The sequence below is a fragment of the Marmota flaviventris genome, chromosome 10 (genome assembly GCF_047511675.1).
Source record: "Marmota flaviventris isolate mMarFla1 chromosome 10, mMarFla1.hap1, whole genome shotgun sequence".
Lineage (NCBI taxonomy): Eukaryota > Metazoa > Chordata > Mammalia > Rodentia > Sciuridae > Marmota > Marmota flaviventris.
In genome coordinates this window covers 48,132,609-48,153,126 of record NC_092507.1, presented here as the reverse complement: position 1 = coordinate 48,153,126, position 20,518 = coordinate 48,132,609, and the positions used below count along the sequence as shown (strand labels likewise).

The 20,518-nt window shown below is 38.7% G+C and overlaps 1 protein-coding gene across 1 annotated transcript in view; it reads left to right on the top strand.

Annotated features, from left to right (window-relative positions):
- Positions 1-20,518, top strand: part of C10H1orf87 (chromosome 10 C1orf87 homolog) — a 77,014-nt gene that overhangs the window by 52,821 nt on the left and 3,675 nt on the right. Inside the window, exons 8-10 of the mRNA XM_027944894.3 lie at positions 5,888-5,952; positions 13,935-14,014; positions 17,768-17,975. Of these exons, the coding sequence (XP_027800695.2) occupies positions 5,888-5,952; positions 13,935-14,014; positions 17,768-17,975 (353 nt within the window). The remainder of the gene's footprint in view (positions 1-5,887; positions 5,953-13,934; positions 14,015-17,767; positions 17,976-20,518) is intronic.

Below are 20,518 nucleotides of genomic sequence, written 5' to 3'. Positions count from 1 at the left end.
GTGGCAGCCTGTCTTAGTCCGTTTGGGCTTCCATAACAAAACACTATAAACTAGGTGGCTTATTAAAAAAAAAAAAAAAAAAGCCTTTTATTCCACAGTTCTGGAGATGGGAATTCTAGGATGTAGGCAGATTCGGTGCCTGGGAAGGTCTGCTTCCTTCTAGATGGCTTTCTTTCCACTGTGACCTTACATGGCAGGGAGAATGAGTGGGTCTCTCTTGAGCTTCTTTTATATGGACACTGATCCCATTCAAGAGGGCTCTGCCCCATAACCTAAACACTTTTCAAAGACTCCCACCTCCTAATACCTTGGAGGTGAGTATTCCATAGACTCAGACCATAACATAGTCCTCGCAAACTAACATGGTCCTATAGGATAATAGACTCCTAGGCAGCCTCCTTTCTAGCTGTTTTCTCCATCTAGCATATTCTGTAATCCCTCAGAAACTTCTAAAGTTGGAAATTTCAGAAGTCTGAAAGGCACGGCTATAATGCCTAAATTTTTTAAATCCTGGGACATAATTTCTGATTCTGGAAGTTTGGATAGAGTTGACTTCTCAGCATTGTTCTATGCTATGGCTCAGCTGAGCTTAATGGGATTCATAGGAGCTAACAGAGCGAGAGACGGGAGAAATATTTCAGAGAGAAAGAGCAGTAGGTGCAAAGACAGAAACACAAGCAAAGCTTGGCAAGTTTGGATTACCACAAACTTTTCCTCATGGCTGGAGAATACATTTCAGGAGGTGGAGAAAGATAATGATTGGACTTGGGAGGTGGTTGCTGGCATACCTTTTGACATAAGCCTGTATGAAGCCGCTAGAAGAACATGCCACCTGAAACTAGCTTCACCAAGATTTTCAAGGGCCTTTCAATAAAATAGCCCACATCTTGTGTGCTTAGTATATTTAGGTTTGTTTTGTTTATTCATACAAGGCTTTTTTATCAAAAGGCATCTGCTTAACAGCACCTGACAAAAATTCCTACAAAGAAAGAAAAAGGCCCAAAACACATAAGCAGAAAAACTCACTAACAGGAACTCTAGTGTCAGGATCTAGCAGGAACCTCCTCTATGAGTTTCTGCAATGTGGGAAAATCAATGAGTTGCCTGCCCCACACTTCACCCTGCTTGCCTCTAAGAAATGTGGAAGATACTTTCTCCCTTCACCATGGCCTTCCCTTTGGTTTGGAGACCACAAGTCTTAGCCAACTAGGAAATTGCAAAGGCGCTGTTTATAGTAGCAGTCTGAGTTCTTCTGTTCCCTGCTTCTCTTTCCCCACCCCTCCCTACCCAAAGAAACACACCTGTGTATTTACCCACACATCACTTTTCTGTACCTATTCAGAGATACAGATATATCCTGTATGACTCCCCAAAACGACAGAGCAAAAAGTTAAGATGAGCAAGGAGAGAAAGGAAACCCAGGTTATGTATGGTGTTTGCACATGGTGAAGTATAATTCCTGAAAATTAAGTCATGGGAGTTAGAATGGAGAAAAGGAGACCGATGGTAGTTGTTTACACTAATAGGTATATAAAATACGACATACTGCACCAATCTGAAGTGTCTGGTACTCAACGAATGTGGTTGAAAAGATCCCACCTCCATTCTACCAAGGTGTATGAGGCGAGTGACTAAGAGAAATCAGTATGGAATGGGGTTGCCTTCTATCCTTGACTGGAGGTTCAAGTGAGCAGGGAACACAGTCACAGGAAAGCAAGACAGCTTAACTGTGGGTCACAGTGAATGTGAGGAGATCCTCATTTGAAGCCCAGTAAAGAAAAAACACCAACATTTAAGAAAATACCGCAGAATGTGAAAGGGAATCATCATCCTGCAGGCTCCAAATCTCAACCAAGCTTAGAAATGATCTACTCTAGAAATTAGAAAAATAATTTAGGAAAGCACAGTGATTCTATGCAGTATATAAGAAGCCGTTGTCTCTACGGAATTGAATTAAAAAGTAATAAGTATAATGAGATTTTTAAGATCTATAAAAATCAAATTTAAAAAGCACAAAAAATGAACAGAAGAAATTAGAAAGAATTTGGGGAAATACAGATGGTATCAAGGAAGCTAAAGCTTCTCTAGGCAAATTAAAAGGTAACCAGGAATCAATAAGAAGTGAAATTAACACTAGAGGAAAATGTGTAATGTCAAACTTAAGGGACTTCTGCAAAAGGTAGGGAAGAAAAAGAACAGAGAAGGAAATGAGAGAGAATAGTAGATATAAAATGAGAATAGTAGAGATGCAACCTAAGAGGACTTGGTATTGTGGAAAAGGGAATTTAAAAAAATTGGAGAAAAAATAAAAATGAAACTCTCAATTACATTAGTTCATTTTCTGTTGCTATCACAAAATATCTGAATTTGGGTACTTCATAAAGAAAAACGGCTTATTGAGCCAGCAGTATTAGAAGGTGAAAGTTCAAGATCAGACTGCCTCCTCTGTTGGGCCTCTGGTGTGTGTGTGTGTGGGGGGGCTCTTGGCTGTATCATAGCAGATGGCATCATTGTGGGAATATTTGTGAAAGCAAGAGGACACATGGTGAGAACAAAGGTCAAGGAGTGAGGAGGACAGTCTTAGAACAACGCACTCTCGAGGAAATTAACCAGATTCCCAGAGCTATACATCACTTCCAAAGGAGATGCCCCCAGTTAACCTAATCCCCTTCCACTAGGTTCCACCCCTTAGAGTTCTACTGCTTCAGCACCTCCACACTGAGGACCCAGATTCCAGCATACAAATCCTTGGGGGACCCACTCAAACCATGACCACAACTGAAAAATTTTGAAAACTGCTGGAAAAAAAAAGTATACAGATTGAAGGTCTCACCATGAACTCTGAGAAATTATGGAAGAAAAAAATGTACCCATGTCTATCCCAATAAAACTTTTGTATTATTAAGACAAAGAAAATAAGTCAAAGATCCTGGCCAAAAACAGAATAAAACTAAACTACAGCAAATAATGGGAAAAAATATAATTATCAATGGACAAAAATCTGGCCGACCTCAGACAGACTTCTGCAATAATAAATTTTAGAAAATACTAAAGCCACACCCATGGAATTTCAAAGAGTAAAAACATGTAACTGAAGCCAAATTGCATAAATCCATGTGGATTTGGAGTCAAACAGCCAGGGTGTAATCCTGGATGCCCCTGCAATCCATGTGTTCTTGGTCAAGTCATTTACTTATCTCATAGGGTGGCTATCTCCATTGAATGAAATAATGAACAGAAAGTACTTGGATCACTCGCTAAACGCTATTGTTAACTTGACAAACTCACTTAGAGTTTGAACTCATGTTTACCTGAATCTAGAACTAGGCTCACAGGCCTTATTCTCCAGTCCCAACCTCTCTGACTTGACACTATCAGTGGGGACTTGACACTGTCACTCCTCCTGACAGTGGAACCCATAAACCCATTTAAATCATGAGTGTCTCTTTGAAGGTCTTGGAGTAATGGAAAAAAAATGGAGAGAAAGGGAATATTTTACTGGAAGGCTCTTTAGAATGTTAGTAGTCACATAAGTCTTTATATGTCATTTAAATAAGACGATGCTCAACTTCAGTACTTTGAAAATTTCCCCAAATCTTCTTACCCCACTCTTAGCATATGATTAAGAAGGAGCAAGAGAGTTTGTGGTGCCATTTTATCCAAGGACCTTACCTCATATATGACATCTAGAAGATCACTACCTGATAGCTCCTGACAACCCTGAGAACAATAGGACGTGTGCAAGTGTTAATGGACCTAGGTGTTGGGTTGTTGAGCTTTGTTATCAAAGGATGGGAAGATGCTCTTGGCATAAGCCCTAGTCTTCCTAAGAGGGTCTAGAAAGCCATTATAAGGAGAGCAGATAACAGGAAATGCTTCTTTGCAATTTATTTCCAGAACTGTGCTAATGTCATATCTCTATATGATTATCAGTGTTAGAGAGTGCTACTTCTTTTCCAATTTTCTTTTACCTTCCTAGACCTGTAGCAGCTGGTAAAGTCACCAGCTTATCTGACTTGCCACACTGCACACCACACCTGACGTGAAGCTCTGAAGGACACGTTTCTAAAATTCTTATCAGAGCACATATATTGACCAAAGAATGTTTCTGATTCATGATATTGTGTATAGAAAAAGTTTTATGATGGAAAACAAAATGAATTAGGTACATATTTAAGAAATCATTTTTATATAAATAGAATAAAATCACATGACATTAGAACGCTTTGAGAAAACCCAGAACAAGTATTTCAAAACTCCCTCTTTATTTTTGCTGAACTTCTTATGATAGGCAAGACAAAGATCAGAATTAATATTATTTGCAATTTGGTACCTAGCAAGAAAACCTGTCTTTTGCTAACACTAGCAAAAAAAAAAAAAAAAAAAAGACTCTTTTTAAAGAATATTAATTCAGAAAACTGAAGAAAAAATAAACCTTCAAGAAGGACCAAAACCAAAAATTTAAGACAGAGATTGAGACAGAGGGGGAAAAAAAGAGAGGGGAGAAGGGAAGTTATAGTGTAAGTGACAGATTGAGATTAATTAGAAAAGGTCCGTCTGAACACTGGCTGAAGCAGGATATGAGACTTTAAATATAGTCCTAACCATAATATGTGCAGAAAGTGGGTGCTTATTACTCCAAAGAAGAGCATATTTATATTTAAATAGAGGGTGGTATTAGGCAAACGTTTTAGTCAGCTTTTTCACTATTGTGGCCAAAAATTCTGAAAGAACAAGAACAAAAAGGTTTTGGGGACTGACTATTTCAGAGGTCTCAGTCCATGATTGTTAACTTCATTACTCAGGACCTGGGATGAAGTAGAGCATCATGGAAGAAGTTTGTGGCAGAGCTAGGAACATGGTGCCAGAGAGCAGAGAGAGAGAGAGTTCCACTTAACGAAGACAAAATATATATCCCAAAGGCAAGCCCCCAGGGACCAACATCTTCCAGCCACATCCTACCTGCCTACAATTACCATCAAGTTAATTCCTATCAGAGAATTAATTCACTAATAGGGTTAAGACTTTTATAACCCAATCATTTCACCTAGTCTAAGCCTTCTTGCATTGTCTCACACATGAGCTTTTGGGGGGCACCTCATATCTAAACCATAACAGCAAACACATATTAGTGGTCTCTTCTACCAAAGCTTTGCTGGAGTACTTTTAAGCTTTTAATAACTACTTGATTGACACTTTCAGACATATTGCCCAATGCAATTTCATCTTGGGCAATTTACTAAATATCACCTACTAGATAATATTTATCTGTCCCCTTTATCTCTCCCCTAACACCTTTCTCCATCCTCTTCTGTGTTGCAGTTCTTCCATAATCCTGAAGGCCAAAAGGAACATTTCAACATTTCTGGAATCCCCTTGACACAAAGATTTCAAAATTGATCTAACTTATTTAATGAAATGCAATTAGATAAGATTTAAGAGGCAGAAGAGGGGGAGGAGGGATAGAGGTGCAGAGCCAGTTTAGGTATTTACTTTCTTATAGTGTATCAACATAGTTTTTCCAGTGGCCAGAATATACCTGGTACTACAGTCATCAACTTCATGACTAGCAGCAACTGAGACATCAGCCAGATTGTCCTGTGGTTCCTCAATCTTTGAACCACATTTTCTGAGTCCTGACCCAATTCTTAGCACCAATCTGTGATATCCTAGCCTTGCAATGATTGGGATGGTGGGGAACTCAATTCCCTATACTTTCTAATAGAAATAAATTAGTTTATTTCCTACATTGAACCAGGAATGACACAGATATCAAAAAGTTCTTTCAACATCACTCTACCAACCAGTATAAATTTAGTGCTTTGCTGCATATACTTCCAGGGCAACGATATTGATCAGCAATATTATGTTTCTTTTTCTTACACAGATGGCAGAATTTTGTTGAGTTGCTGAGCAGAGCTTCTTCTGATTTGTTGTCTGGTTTGCCTCCAGGTGAGTTCCATAATTTTGCTGCTCCTGAGAGCAGCACTATTGTTAATAATGCTGCTTAGCATGAGTGGTTTACTCTCTGGGCTTCGTTTCATTCCTCCCAGAAATGTAGATGGCTCATCAATGAAGGAAAAATAGGAGTGGGAATTGCCTTATTGCATATTCTTTTAGGCCAGTTGGGTTATAAAAGGAATAATTCTTCAAGTTTTATCACAAGGCATACTCTAGTGGTAGCCCTTTAAGATGAGTGCAGCACACTTACAGAATAAGTTGGTATTATTAAATATCAGTGGCATAGTACCTTTGATCTAGGAATCCTACTGCCAGGTATTTATTCTACTTGTCTCACTAAAAAAAATTCAAAATATATGTTTGTATGTGTGTGTACATGTGTGTGTATCTAGTACAGTGTTTTTTTGGTAATTTTTTCAATGGAAAAAGTCAAATGATCCTTTGGGGACCATTTAGTTAGATCACAATACAACCAATTGATAAAATTAAGTAATTGTAAAATTATATTACCAAACAGCTACAGGAAGATTTCCAAGACATATTACTAAGTGAATTTATCAAAATGAACTGGGCAAAATATTTAGCAATTTGCAAGTTTTAAATATGACAGGTGAAAAAAATTTACATTGATATCAATCCACTGTTGTAGTTTTTCTATTTACTACAACCATCAAATACTTACAGACTGCCTTTGAATCAAAATATAAGGGGGGGGGGTGGGGGAGAGAGAGAGAGAGAGAGAGAGAGAGAGAGAGAGAGAGAGAGAGAGAGAGAATGAATATATCAGTCTGCATCCAAGTAGAAAAGCAGAAAATTTACTAGGTATTTCAATCAGAGGGATTCATTACAGTGGATTGGTTATATGAATATCACAGGCTGAAAGAATAAAAAAGGGAATGAAGAATGTATTCATTTTTCCAAGCTGCTGTAACAAATTGCAGAAAAAACAGATATATCTTCTCACACAGTTCTGAAGACTAGAGCATTAAGGTGTTATTAGATCCATGCCCCCTCCAAAGATTCTAGGAAAGAGTCTTTTCTTGCCCCTTTCAATTTCCAGTGGTCCCAGGCCTCTCTTGGCTTGTTACTGTGTAACTCCAATCTTGGTCCATGTCTTTACATAGCTTTGTTCATTTTACCTCTAGGTCTCTGTATCCAAATATCCCTCTTTTTTCTCTTATAAAGACACCAGTCATTGAATTTCACGCCCACACTAATCTAGAATGATTTCAACTTGTTTACATTCACAAAGGCTATTTTCAACTAAAGGCAGATCCACAGGTACCGGTGGAGAGGACATGGATATTCTTTGGGGACAAATTCAATCCACCACAACGAGGTAATCCCGACCTTAGTAACTGTAGAAAGCAGCTTCACCCTTCAGGCTGAAAGAACAAAGAGAAATGCACACTACATCAAAATCTAGGAACTAGTGCCCCTACACAGGATCTAAGAAAATGCCAAGTAACCTGGAGAAAGGATTTCAGAGGTGACATACAGCTGGTTCTAAAAGTTTCACTTGGTTTGGAGTTCAAACCTCTAAGAAGGTGGCTGTGCTCGAATCTCTTTGTTTCCTTGCGTTTAATCTCAGGGTTAGTATACCTGTTGTTCTACAAACTACCTGATTATTTATTAAAAACAATTCAAAGAAAGAAAAAAACTATATAGTCAATATGGATACAGAGGCTACTGAAGGTATGCCTGTGGCTGTTAACCTAACCTCTGAAGTTTCACACATAGCTAGTGCTAAGAATATTTAAAACCACGCCCCAATTCTGGACAGATTCTTGCTGTATCCACACATGGCCTCTGTGTGGGTGCATCCCTGGTGTCTCTCGGCGTCCAGATTTCCTCTTCTCATAAGAATACCCAGTCAGATTAGATTGGGACCTACCTTAACAGTCTCATTTAAATTTATTCAACTCTTTAAAGACACTGTCTCCAAACACAGTCACATTTCAAAGTACTGGGCATTAGGACTTCAATACATAAATGTTGGGTAACACAACTTAGTTCATAGCACATAGCATAGCTGGATAGTATGTAAAATACAGGTTGAAGTATCACTTTTGCAACTAAATCACCTTGTGTGGATCACTTGTTTTACTTCACTCCAACTTATTTTTTTCTCATCTCTAAAACTGAGAAAGAGAAATTAAGAAAGAAGGAAGGAAGGGAAGGAGAGAGAGAAAGGGGGGAAAAGTAAGGAAAAGGGCAGGGAAGAAAGAAAACCTGTTCTGTTGATCTGACAGAGTGACTGTGAATCTGATAAACAACATAGGCAATATATCATTTTTTTTTCTGGTACTGGGAATTGAACCCAGGAGCACTTAACCACTGAGCCATATCCCCAGCCTTTTTCGTGTTTTTATTTAGAGACGGGGCTCAGGGCCTTGCTAAGTTGCTGAGGCTGGCTTCGAACTTATAATCCTGTTGCTCAGCCTCCTGAGCCATTGCAATTACAGGCACATGCCAGCTTCCTAACCCTTTAGTCCATGTGAGACTCTCCAGAGCAACAAGGTTGTTGAGGTGATGTTGCTGTTGTCACTTTGTGTGATAGTTTACTGCCTACTAAGTTAATATCTTGGTCTCTTCCCATTTCTATATCACTAGGACTAAGATTGTTAAGTGTTCTGAAGTACGGAGTGAGCCATTTTATTTGTATGTTCTCTTGCCCACAAGCAAATGTTTTAAAAGGGAAGAGGATCATACAAAAAAGAAACTTACTCATTAGGTGTATATAAAATTGTACATTTTCTTCTTTTGACTCAAAGGTGCTATGATAACTTGGTCAAAATTACTCATTTTATATATGCTGCCTTTTATTATAAACTTCATCTCCTTTGTTATCATAAAAATCCTGCACCCTTATTCTTTAATGTACATATATGATTTTCACATAAATACTCGATATCAGTGATTTGCACTAATGACAAGATTAGACTAATTAGCCGCTGACCAAATCTCTTGGCAAGAACAACTAGAAGAGTAAATAAAAATACATAAGAATATTTGTTTGAAGCCTTTTACTTGGAATTCAAATTAAACTACCAAACAGAAGGATGAAAAGGTCCTCTTGATCCTTTGTAGGAATCAAGAAGAAACATTACACTAAAGCTCTGTGTGTTTCATATGGAGTTTTCAGTTTCTATTTAAAAATATCAGTAACAATGCAAGCAGAAAACAGATTTTGAAATAACTGTAATTAATTATGTTCAAGAAAATGAATGAAAAATGGAGAATTTTCAACAAAGAATTTTAGAACCTACAAAAGGAATTGAATGGACTATATAAACTGAAAAATATTAAAACTATATTTTTAAAACTCAAAGAGATTAAGAGAAGATTGGACAAAGCTGAAGACAGATTAGTTAATTAAAATATAGTTCAGTAGAAAATATCCAAATTGAAATATCAATAAGAAATAAATATGGAATATATGAAAAAAAATATGTAAGAGATATCTAGGGAATGGTGACACTATCCAACATACATGTAACTGAAATCATAGAAGCGCAAGAGGAAGAGAATAGATCTAAAGCAATACTTGAGGAAATTAGGAGAAATTTCCAAAAGTGATGAAAGATCTCAAGCCACAGATCCAAGAAATGCTATGAACTCCCATTAAGAAAAAAAAAAAAAAAAAAGAGTTTAGGATCCACCAAACATGGTATGGTCTAAGATCAAAGGTATTTCCCAAAAATTATGTATGGCTCCAAATTTGAATCTCCTCATTTCAGAGACTGAGTGAGGAAGCAAAGAAGGAGAATATGTAAGCAAGGAGTCAAACTGAAAAAACTTGGAGGGGAAAATTTGGAGGGAATGAAAAGTAGCCACAAAGGTTCATTGAGTTCCCTCCAACATTCATAAAAACTTATCACTATAGACATAAAACATAAAAATGGTGACAAATTGGCCTCTGTTTTATTAAGGAAAGAAATCCATATAATTACTAGTTACAACTATTTACATTAAAGGGATATAAAGGCCAACTCACTTGGTTTACCCAATAAAGATATAGTGGATTATTTGGCTGAAATGTCTCATAGCAGCAAGATCTTTGATCTAGCCATTCAAATGTCCAAATTAGCAATGTGCTTTCCTTCTTTGGGTTCTCTGTTCTGCTTTACCTGGTGTGGGCATCATCTTTGGGCTTCATGTGACACTCCCCTGACTACTCCAAGCACTCCTTTCACAATAACAGAAAAGCTAAGGTTGCTATGACACAGCACTATTTTGGTAGGTGCTGCCAAGGTGGAGGAACCTTTACTATCTATAAGCAGCAGTTATCTTCTCTCCATCCAGAAGCTCAGATTGAGTTTTATGCCCATCTTAGAACCAAAATTGATGTGAGGGATATGAGGGTACAATGACAAACTTAAATTAGTCAGAGACCAAGCTTAGAATTGGAACTGGAGGTCAACCCTACTAAACCACAATGCACACTGTAAAGAGGGAAGAGTGAGCCCCACAAAACAAAATACAGTTGCTTTTGCCAGAGGAGGTAGTAAAGGGAGAATCACCAGGGAAGAAATGAATGCTGGAAAGAAAAAAAATAAATAAAACTTTAGTCACATGACATGGCCCATGATACCCTTTAGTTCCATGAACACTTAACCCACTTTTCTTCCCTTCTTGTTCTGCCTAAGCACTCTTGCCTGGAGGCCTTCTACTTGCTGTAACATTTTCCTCAAATGCACTTTCCCCAGATATTTTTCTTACTTGCTCCCTTGACTCCCCTCTGCTCAGGGTTCTACTTAATTATCACCTCTTCAAAGGCCTTGGGTGAATTCCCTATCAAGTTAGTAATTGCCACCCCCATAACTGACATCATGTTTACAGCACTTAATCAGACCTGGCATTGTTTTTTTTGTGTGTGTCTGTTGGCCCTCATTACAAGAATGCACTCACTTTGAAAGGACTCTTTCCTGGTCAGTGTTTTGACATAGTACCTAGGACAATGCCTAGCCTTTAGAAAGCACCTAACACATATTCTCAGAATGAATGAATGAATGAGTTGGAAACATAGGCTTTCATCTACTCTTGGTCTGTCAAATGGGGATAATTTCTACCTCACAGGTTATTCTTTAGATAATATGGGAAATGACTGTCCTTTATAGATATTTGACCCATATTAGCTTCCTTCTCACAAAATCTTCATTCAGTAAATCCAATGAGGCCAATAGCCTTTGTTTTAAATCAGTAATCCTCTACCCTGGTTTCACTTTAGAATCATCTAGGGGATTTTTTTTTTAAACTGCTGAAGTGGGTCTCTTCCCCCCCCCACCCCCACATCCCCCACGTTTGTGATTTAATTGGTCTGGTGTGACACCTGAGCACTAGTAAGTTTTAAAGCTCCCCAGGTGGCTCTAACATGCAGCCTTTTCTGAAGACCACTGATTTCAAGTCATTAGTGGGGGCAGACAGGAGGGCTGGCTGTGTAACCATCAGAATCCACTGGAAGCCCTATAAAACCTGGCCCTTCCCACACCTGGAAATCTCTAGAAGCCAGCTTGGCTTATTTCCTCCAATACAAATCTTCAACTGGCAGACTAGACAGATGGTTATTATTTATCCTTCCTGCTGTGCTTAAAAAAAAAAAAAAGGAAAGGGAAAAAAATAGAGCTCTGCCTCAGGCCTTTCAAACAATTTTTACATATGCAAACCATTACCTTTTATATGCTATTAGCTACAAGGGAGGAAAAGGGGCAGCTTAAAAGAAACCAAGTAGAGGAGCACTGTATTTTCTCTTAATGGAAATTTTGAAAAGTGCAGACAGAAGAGAAGAACCAGACTGGGACAAAGTCGAGGTTCTAGATCTTATTCTTTAAGAAGACAATTCAATGATCAATGTCCAGAAAAAGTTCTGGTATATTGTAATCAATAATAGGTCCTCTTCTCTGGGGGAATTAGATTGGCTTAAGGCCGGTAATAACACAACAACAAATAAGACCCTGTATTTTGAGCATCTTCAATGGGTTAAGTATTTTATGTAAATAGTTTCTATCTCACAATGACTATAATTTCACAAATGAAAGAACTGATCTGATATCCTATAGCTGGTAAAAGAAAAAATCAGGGTTGATGTTTAGGTTTGTCTAACCCTGAAATTCATATTCCTGCCTGTTCATGCTATATACAGCTTCTAGAATCCCTTTAACCATCTAACTCCATGATTTGGAGTAATTTGAACCTTTTACCCTGCAATAAACAGAAAGCTTTTCTTTCATATTCTGGGTGAAATGAGCTGGGGCCAGTGTACTAGGTGATGTGGGTTCCCATGACAACTTAAATTTTCAACATATCAAATAAGATCTGCCTGGAAGGTGCTGCCCTTACTGGCTACCATCATGATGCTTGCTAAGCTTCTATTAAGGCTTACCATATATGGCTTCCACATTAGGTATGGGAGAGTGAAAAAGTGCAAGAAAATTCTCTCCTCTTCAAGGATAAGAAAGGAATTGGAGAACCAAACAAAGAATATATATATATATATATATATATATATATATATATATATATATATATATATCTCCTGATACATATGTCACACTCTTTTCCAAATTCCAAACAAAGAATATATGATTATTCCGTTATTCAACAAGCATGCTTTGAATACTTATTCTAATGCTGGGGTCTGGGCTTTCAGAGAATAATATGAAATTACATTGTCTTCTCCATCAAGAAACTGAAGAAGATTCATAATGATTCATGGTTGCAATGTTAAAAGTCTAACAAAAGTGTTTTAAATCTGATCTGTTAATTGATTTATGAAAACATCCTTACCTAGATAGCACTATTACTTACCTTTATTGATCCCTTGCTATAGTCCGGGTACTTGCTTTACACTTTGTAATCCAATTTAATCCTGTCAATAACCTGTAGGTCTCATTACCTCCATTTTACGGAAGCAGCAGCTGAGGCACAAGCAGCTTGCCCCAGGTCATGTAGCTAATAAAGAAAGGTTATCTGGCCTCAGAGCCTATGCTCTCAACCCCTGTGTTATTTGCCTCCTCCTAACTTTAATATTTATTCATAGGATAAGTTTATTGAAAATAATGAGACCCAACTCAGAAATAATACATATTTAATGGCATACTTGAATTATGAACTGAATATTGAAGTTGAGGCTCCCAGAAATCTGTGCTGAGTGGTCACCACAGGGATTAGCAACGTAAGCAAGTCACCAAGTCAGATGGAAGGTGCTGAGTGATGAATGCGTGGTGTCTGCAGGAAGCCCTGGTGAACCCAGCAGCAGGTCTTTCTGGCATCTGAAGGAAGCCTGTTCATGAAGGCAGCAGCCTGCAGGGAGGAGTACCCAGTAGAATGCCCTGGGTGAGGGTCACTGTTCACACCTCGTTCTATATAAGGCTGAGGCCATTGAAGGGAGCAGAGAAGTCTGTGCCTGACCTTTCAGGTGCATACCTACAAGGAAAGAGTGGTGGAAGTGCTTGATTCTTAAGAGACAGGCTCACAGGAAGAAGCCCCTGACCACTCCCTAAGTGAGACCAGCCTTTCGGATTAAGTGGCCTTTCTGCAAGCTGTTGTCTCAACTGCTCTGGAACTCTCTGCTCCATAGGCACCATGAGCACAACCTTGGTCTAGATGACATCTACTCATCCCTCAGGTTGACAATTTGTGTCACTGTTTCCAAAAAGCCATCCCTGACCCCCACCTCTCCTGCCATTGCTCTAAAATAAGTTTAAGTGCTTTCTTACGTGCCTATATTTGTATTTTGAATTATTTATGGTAGCTTGCAGTTAAATAACAATTTTGAGTAATTATTTGGCATCCCTCCTGGTCTGAGGTGCATCAGGGTGGGAACCAGGTTTTCATTCATAATGTGTCCCCATCACCTAACACAGTGCCAGCCACACACAGAGCCTCAGTATTTTTTTTTTTGGCCTGGTGTCTATGTGAGTGTGTTAAATGAAGATCAAACCAAACCCTTCCTGTTATTGTTTCTTGTTTAGGAAAGAATGAAAAGGAAGCCCCTGCCATTCCAGAGCAGCCTGAAGTCTCTGAGATATCTCAAAGCAAAGCTGAACATATGGTATGCACCTGGGGTACACAGAGCATGCGTGGGGAAGGTCCTCATCTTCCCTTCTCTGATGTTGAAGGGGCCTCGCCTGTGGGTTTCTGATTTCCACCCAATCTCTTGATGTCAGACTGACTCCCAGACTTCTCAGGCAGAGAAGAAAGGCAGAGGAACTCCAAGAGTGTGGTCACCTCCTTTCCAGTTTGCCAGAAACCTTCGCCATCAGTAGTTAAAGAGTTTGCCACCGACCCCAAGAAATTACACCCATTGCCTATGTGCAAGAGTTCTCCCAAAGCTGTGGCCCATCAGCCAATTGCCATCAAAACAAAGGGTAGAGATGAGACCTATTTTAACATCTCAAGTCCAGCTTCCAGAAACTGACGGTGACCTTTTCCTCAGGCATCACATTTTAAAATATAGCAGGCTCTCTGATTTAAAAAAAAAAAAAAGAAAGAAAGAAAATCTGGCAAGCAGTTAAAATCCATTTTAATATTCCCAGCATTTAGCCAGGAGATGTTGTAGAATTGAAAAACAGCCTGAGTTTTTCTATTGTTGTTGTTTTTTAAATGACCGGATTAGAACATAATTCATCTTAAAATGACGGGAGGCCTCTTCATGCACTTCACACGTTGAAATATTTTAGAAAACAGAATCATTTTGGCAAGTCTCTTGCTATGCAGGAAACAACAGCAAATGCTTTTCTCCTTGAGTGTTAAGTCTGTTGTGAATAAGGTTGTAAAAAATATATTTTGCTCTTTTATTTTGCCTCTTGTTTGAGGATTTTATTGCATCTCTGAAATAATTGATTCTTCTCACATTCTTGTATGAGCAGCATTCATTGTCCCACTTTTTAAAGAAGAAGAACTAAAGCACAGAGTTGGTAAAGCAACTTTTCTATTTTCGTAGAGAAAATCATTCATTCGTTCCCTCACTTATTCAGTCATCAAACATGCCTTGAGAACCTACTCAGTGCCAGGCACTCCAGGACCTTGAGGATACATCAATATACCTCTGGTGGAGGAGGGGCCAACACTGTAGAGAGACAAAAGCAAGGAATCCTGACACAGTGGGATGAGAATGGTATAGGGCATGTTGGTTTGTTAGTTAGCTAGTTAGTTGTTAGTTAGTTATTAGTTAGTTAGTTACTTGAGCTTAATTCAGGTCCATACAAATCTCCACTTTCCCCTTTCTTTAATGGTCAAAGAGAGTTGAACTCTCTAGAGAAATATAAAACTATTTAACATCAGAGAATTTTTGGATTTTTCAGATCCATGATCACCTTGATCTCTCCAAAATCATCCATGAAAATATAACCAAATATACATTAACTTGGGCAGATTTTCTAAATCTTTCTTCAGATTTATGAAGTGGTCCACAGCTCTAAAAATGCGTAAGAATCAGTCATCTACTGTATGAAAACATTCTACTTTTCCAAAAATTGATTTTGTCATTGTAGGAGTTATTTTATATTAATTAATCCTTAAAACTTACTGGCTTCTTGTCATCCATGTGGGTGTAATTTTGTATTGTGTTCTATTATTTCAAAGAAAATGGTTCTTTAAATACCCCTGCAACAGCTTAATTTGTGTTTCTTAGTTAATGCAGGACTTGGTAATTCCTATTGCAATAAATATTATTTAGAAGTATGGAATTTTTGCAGCCTATGTGTGGGAAGTTTAAGACAAACTTACAAAATTGGAAAAATTCAGGCATTTGAAAGTTTACGGGACACAGATGGTATTCAAAAATTAGAGGTATAATTTTATGGTGCATCAGAATTATTTGGATTACAATGAACATAACCAACTTTAAAAATTTAATTAATTGGAAGGCTAGGGAAATTTATTTTATTACCTAAGGAAAACAGTGCAACAGTAAATGAAACCAGGGTTTCGAACACAGTTAAGACTTCCCATTTTTTTCTTTTCTCTACTGTCAACTTCATCTTCTCTTTCTTGACTGACCAGCTTTTTCTCATTTCCAATGCACAGGGAGAAAATCTGCTAGTGTTTTAAGGTCTCACACAGAATGATCTGTGCTTCTCCCTTTATCTTTCGTTCTCACAAATAGATCCCAAACTCCTGAACAATAGGTCTATTTGCCTGTTTTGCACCAGATGCCCAGTGCTGAACTGTGCAGCTGAAATGTGGTAATTCTCTCTACAACTATGTGGATTTGCAAGAGAGCGTTTCCAGGAAAAACAGAGCTGGTCATATCAAACTCTCCCTATGTGGAAGGTGGTGTTAGAAAGCCTTAAATGGCAATGTTTGGATCCATTTGTCTATTTCATTCTAAACATACCTCTATTTTGTACTGAACATGGGATTAGAATACCTAGGTTAACTTACCTCCATGTCTGTTTATAGTTTTGGGTCTACCCTAAGATCTTAGGCAATCTCAGTAATTTACTTGCACTCTCTGGGCCTCAGCTTCCTGTGTTAAATGAACAGGACCAGCAGACTAGAGGTGTTTTAATAGACCTTCAAGGGGCCCGGTAAGCCTAGGATAATATCACTATTGCTTCAATCACTTTTTGCCAAAAAATGTCACACTCAGAATCCAGAAGAAAATTTAAGCTTTGCCAGAAACCTATCCTCAGTAGATCCTACTAGTAGTACTATTGATACCTCCAGTTACCAGTGATGAGTTCTGCTTCCTCACATGTTGACGTAAATAACATTAGAGAAGCACGCCAAGGCAAGCATATACAGCAGGGTTTATTAAAAAGGGGTAACAAAGACCTCTCCCAGAAGGGAGAAGGGGACCATAACTGGTATCCTGTTATCCTGAGAAGCAAGACATTCTGCCCTTTTTTATATGTTTTTTATAGGCAATTACTGAGATTGCCTAGATCTTAGGGTAGACCCAAGACTATAAACAGACATGGAGGTGAGTTAACCTAGGTATCCTAATCCTATGTCCAGTACAAAATAGAGATGTGTTTAGAATGAAATAGACAAATGGATCCAAACATTGCCATTTAAGACTTCCTAACACCACCTTCCACATAGGGAGAGTTTGATATGACCAGCTCTGTTTTTCCTGGAAACACTCTCTTGCAAATCCTTTGCTCTCCTCTCTCTTCCCCTTATCTTTCTCCTTCCTGTGTATGTGACAAAGCTTTGGAGATGCTCGGTGGGATGGCCAAAAGGTGGGAAACAGGTGGGTTGAAGGGGGAAGGGCAGGATGGAGCAGCCCAGGACACTTTAATTAACAACTTTTACAACTCAATGTGGGAGCGGGGGCAATTCCTAGGACAAGTTACCTTAGCATCATATTGGAGCAGGGGCATGTTATCTTCATAGGGTGGAGGAAGGGCTCTGAAGACATTTCAGTCCCTCTTGGGGCAGTCTCCAAATTCCTGGACTCACTCACATTGGCCTCCTTGATCTGACCTGACTCGATTGACTTATCTATACTGACTGCCTGTGTAATTCTGCCTTCACTATTAGAATAGAACCTCAAGGAAAAGTCTCAGCCAGTTACTTATACAGTTCTTTGCTTTGTGTAAGTCTAAAATGAAAACTGAATAAAAGTGATGATGTCACCTTCTCTTAAAAAAAAAAAAAAACTCAACCATGTTTGCATCCAGCAAAACTTGGCAGATATGGCCCTATGGTAGTGAGGATTTGAAACTCATCCTTGCTTTCCAAAGCCAGACCTTGCAATAAATCTTCCTAGTTGTGTGGCCTCATCTTTGGCCAAGAGACTGGAGAAGCTCTGGGTGGTGAATGTGCTGCCAGTGAGATGCTTGCATTATTTTGGTAGAAAACTCCAGAAGAGAAGCTGAATCCAGGAAACCCTCCTGCTGAGACTCCAACCCCCAAAGATCCTCCAAGCAGTTTGAAGATCCGGCCAGTCTCCCAGCCCTTCCTCAGTCGGGCCATGAAGAACCACTCTGAAGAATGTGAGACGTGGATTGACAGGTTCAGAAAGCTGGAAAATGCCCTGTATCTGTGTGATCTGAGTAATACAGGTGAGGTATGAACTGTAAAGAGCCCTCCCTTTCCATTTGTGTTCTAGTCTAAACATGGACACCTCATTTTCTTACATTTCTTGAACAAATAATACAATTTTTATATAAACCATGTGCCTGGCACTATACTAAGCACAATCAGAAAATACCAAGATGCATCTGACATCAATCCCCCATGAGGTTGCCTACAGTATCTTTGTGTCCCTGATCCTTCCTGCACTCCACTGCCAAGTCCAACCCACAATCTTATAATTCCCTAATCAAAAGCCCTCAGGGGTCCTCTACTGCTACCAGGATGATCTCCAAACACTTTAGCAAGGGAAAATCTATTCCCTGACCGCCTGACCAGTCTTTTCTGTAGCTACTCGCTCAGCATATCCTGCTTAGTCAAAATAAATAACTTGTCTTTCCTCAAACATGTCTTACTTTCTCATGTGTCTGTCTCTTTTCTAACCCCAAGCTTTCCAACTGTGCTGTCTGCTTCTACTCCACCAACCCTCACTCTCTCACCACTTCAGCACACACAGTCTCTCCACCTGGCTACTTCACACCTATCTATATTTTATATTGGAATTCGAGCACTCCCCTGAGAGTCTCTGCACAGATCTAGGCCAATCTTCATCTGACCTCTCAGGGTTATTTAACATCCATTATCATGTTTGATATACTATACTTTTTTGTTTGAAGACTTATTATATTTTCATCAGAAGACTATATTCCTTTTTTTGACACTAGAACCTGCACAACTTTCCCCAAAGTTTTGTTTTCAAGTCAACTGTAAATGAATGCATATGTATAAATAAGTCAATGCAAGATGGAGGGTGATACATGCCACTAGAGTGTGCTATGTAGGCATTCAGAGAAAGGAGAATCCCTTCATCCTGTGATCAGGGAGGGAAGGCGATGTTAATGTTAAATTGGTCAGTAAGGGAAAAGTACAATTTAAATGCAAAGGGGTGAAATGTGAGACTTTCTGGCAAAAGTTGGGAGGTTGGCCAAGAAAATCACTGTGTGCTGGATGTAAGGGGTTCGATGAAGACAGAGAGTAGGGGTTATTCAGAGAGTGTTAAAGATGGAAACAGACTGGGGCCATATATTCAGTGGTTTAAAATGCCAGACCACAAAAGTGAGACTTAATTCAAAAGTAGTGTTTAGGACTGAACCTTTCTAAGCAGAGGAGTGGTTTGATGAATCTGTAATTCAGAAAGATTCTTTATGCCTATAGGTAGAATGGAGAAAATGAAATATAGTCAAGCAGAAAGGAAGTCAGTGCCGTGTCTCAGTGAGAGAGAATGAAGTCAAGAACGAGGCCAGAGACTTCCAGAATAGGGAAGAGGGAGCAGACACTAAAGCACGTGGACAAAACCACCCCTCTTCATTACAGAGCATGCCTAGGGAAGAGCTGTCATTCACATTAGCACTCTCCAGAAGTAACCATATAGCAAAAGCAATGACTTCATTTTCTTTGTGTGTGTTCATTTTTTTCCCTTCTTGTTCTTTCTCTTTTGGTTTTATTTTGTTTTTGAGTTTCCAAAGCAATTTAATTCTAGATCACATGAAGTTTAACGGATATTTAGTAATTATAACAAAGACAGAAAAAGACACTGAAAGCTTTAAATGAATGCTTGATCTAGCATTATTATTTTAATAAATACTTGTATCTAGGATTATAAAAGTATTTATTAAAATGAGCCCAGCAGTGTGGTAGAAGCTGGACCAAGAGGAAAACCAGAAAAGATGAGACATGGTCTTTGGCCTCAAAGATCTAACTTTTAGGTAAGACACAGAGACTGGTAATAGTTTAACACCAGTAAAATAGAAAAGAGAGAAAGGAAAGGAAGAAAAAAAAGAATAGCATATCATAAATTGTTATAATTGAGAGCACAAATGAGTGCTCAATAATCAAAAGAAAGACAACAGCTACCAAGTCAGAGTTAGGAGAAAGAAGTTTCCTGTGTGCTACTGCACTGTAGGGTGACTAGAGATAGCAATAATGTACTGTGTGTTTCAAAAAAGCTAAAATAAAGGCTCCTTAATCTTTTTACCATGAAGAAATGAAATATGTTTGAGGACATAGATATGCTTACCCTGATTTGAACATTATACAGTGTATACATTTATCAAAGTGTCACAGGTTACGCCATAAATATATACAATTTTTATGTCAATTTAAAATGTTGAGATTCAAAAGGAAATAGAAAAGAGATAAAAGGCCACCATCTAATGTGAGTTTGGATATCAGAAAGTGCTCCTTGGAAAAGAAAGCTGGAGCTGAGATATGAGGCAAGGGAAACTCTGGGGAATCAGGCAAGCTATTCTGACTTTGAACCCATCTTCTGCAAAAGTTAGGAGTTGGGAAGGATTGTGATGGGGAAAGGCATGGAGCAAGACAAGCCTGGAGGTTGATGTTGGATCCCTAGGAAAGCTGAGATCCTGCTCTGAATCCCAAGGGCAGGAAAAGGCTTTCTGCTCCAGCCAGCATCTACCAAGGTTCAACCCGAGGAGGACATCATGAAGGCTGAGATGGATTATTTAGGGAAAAA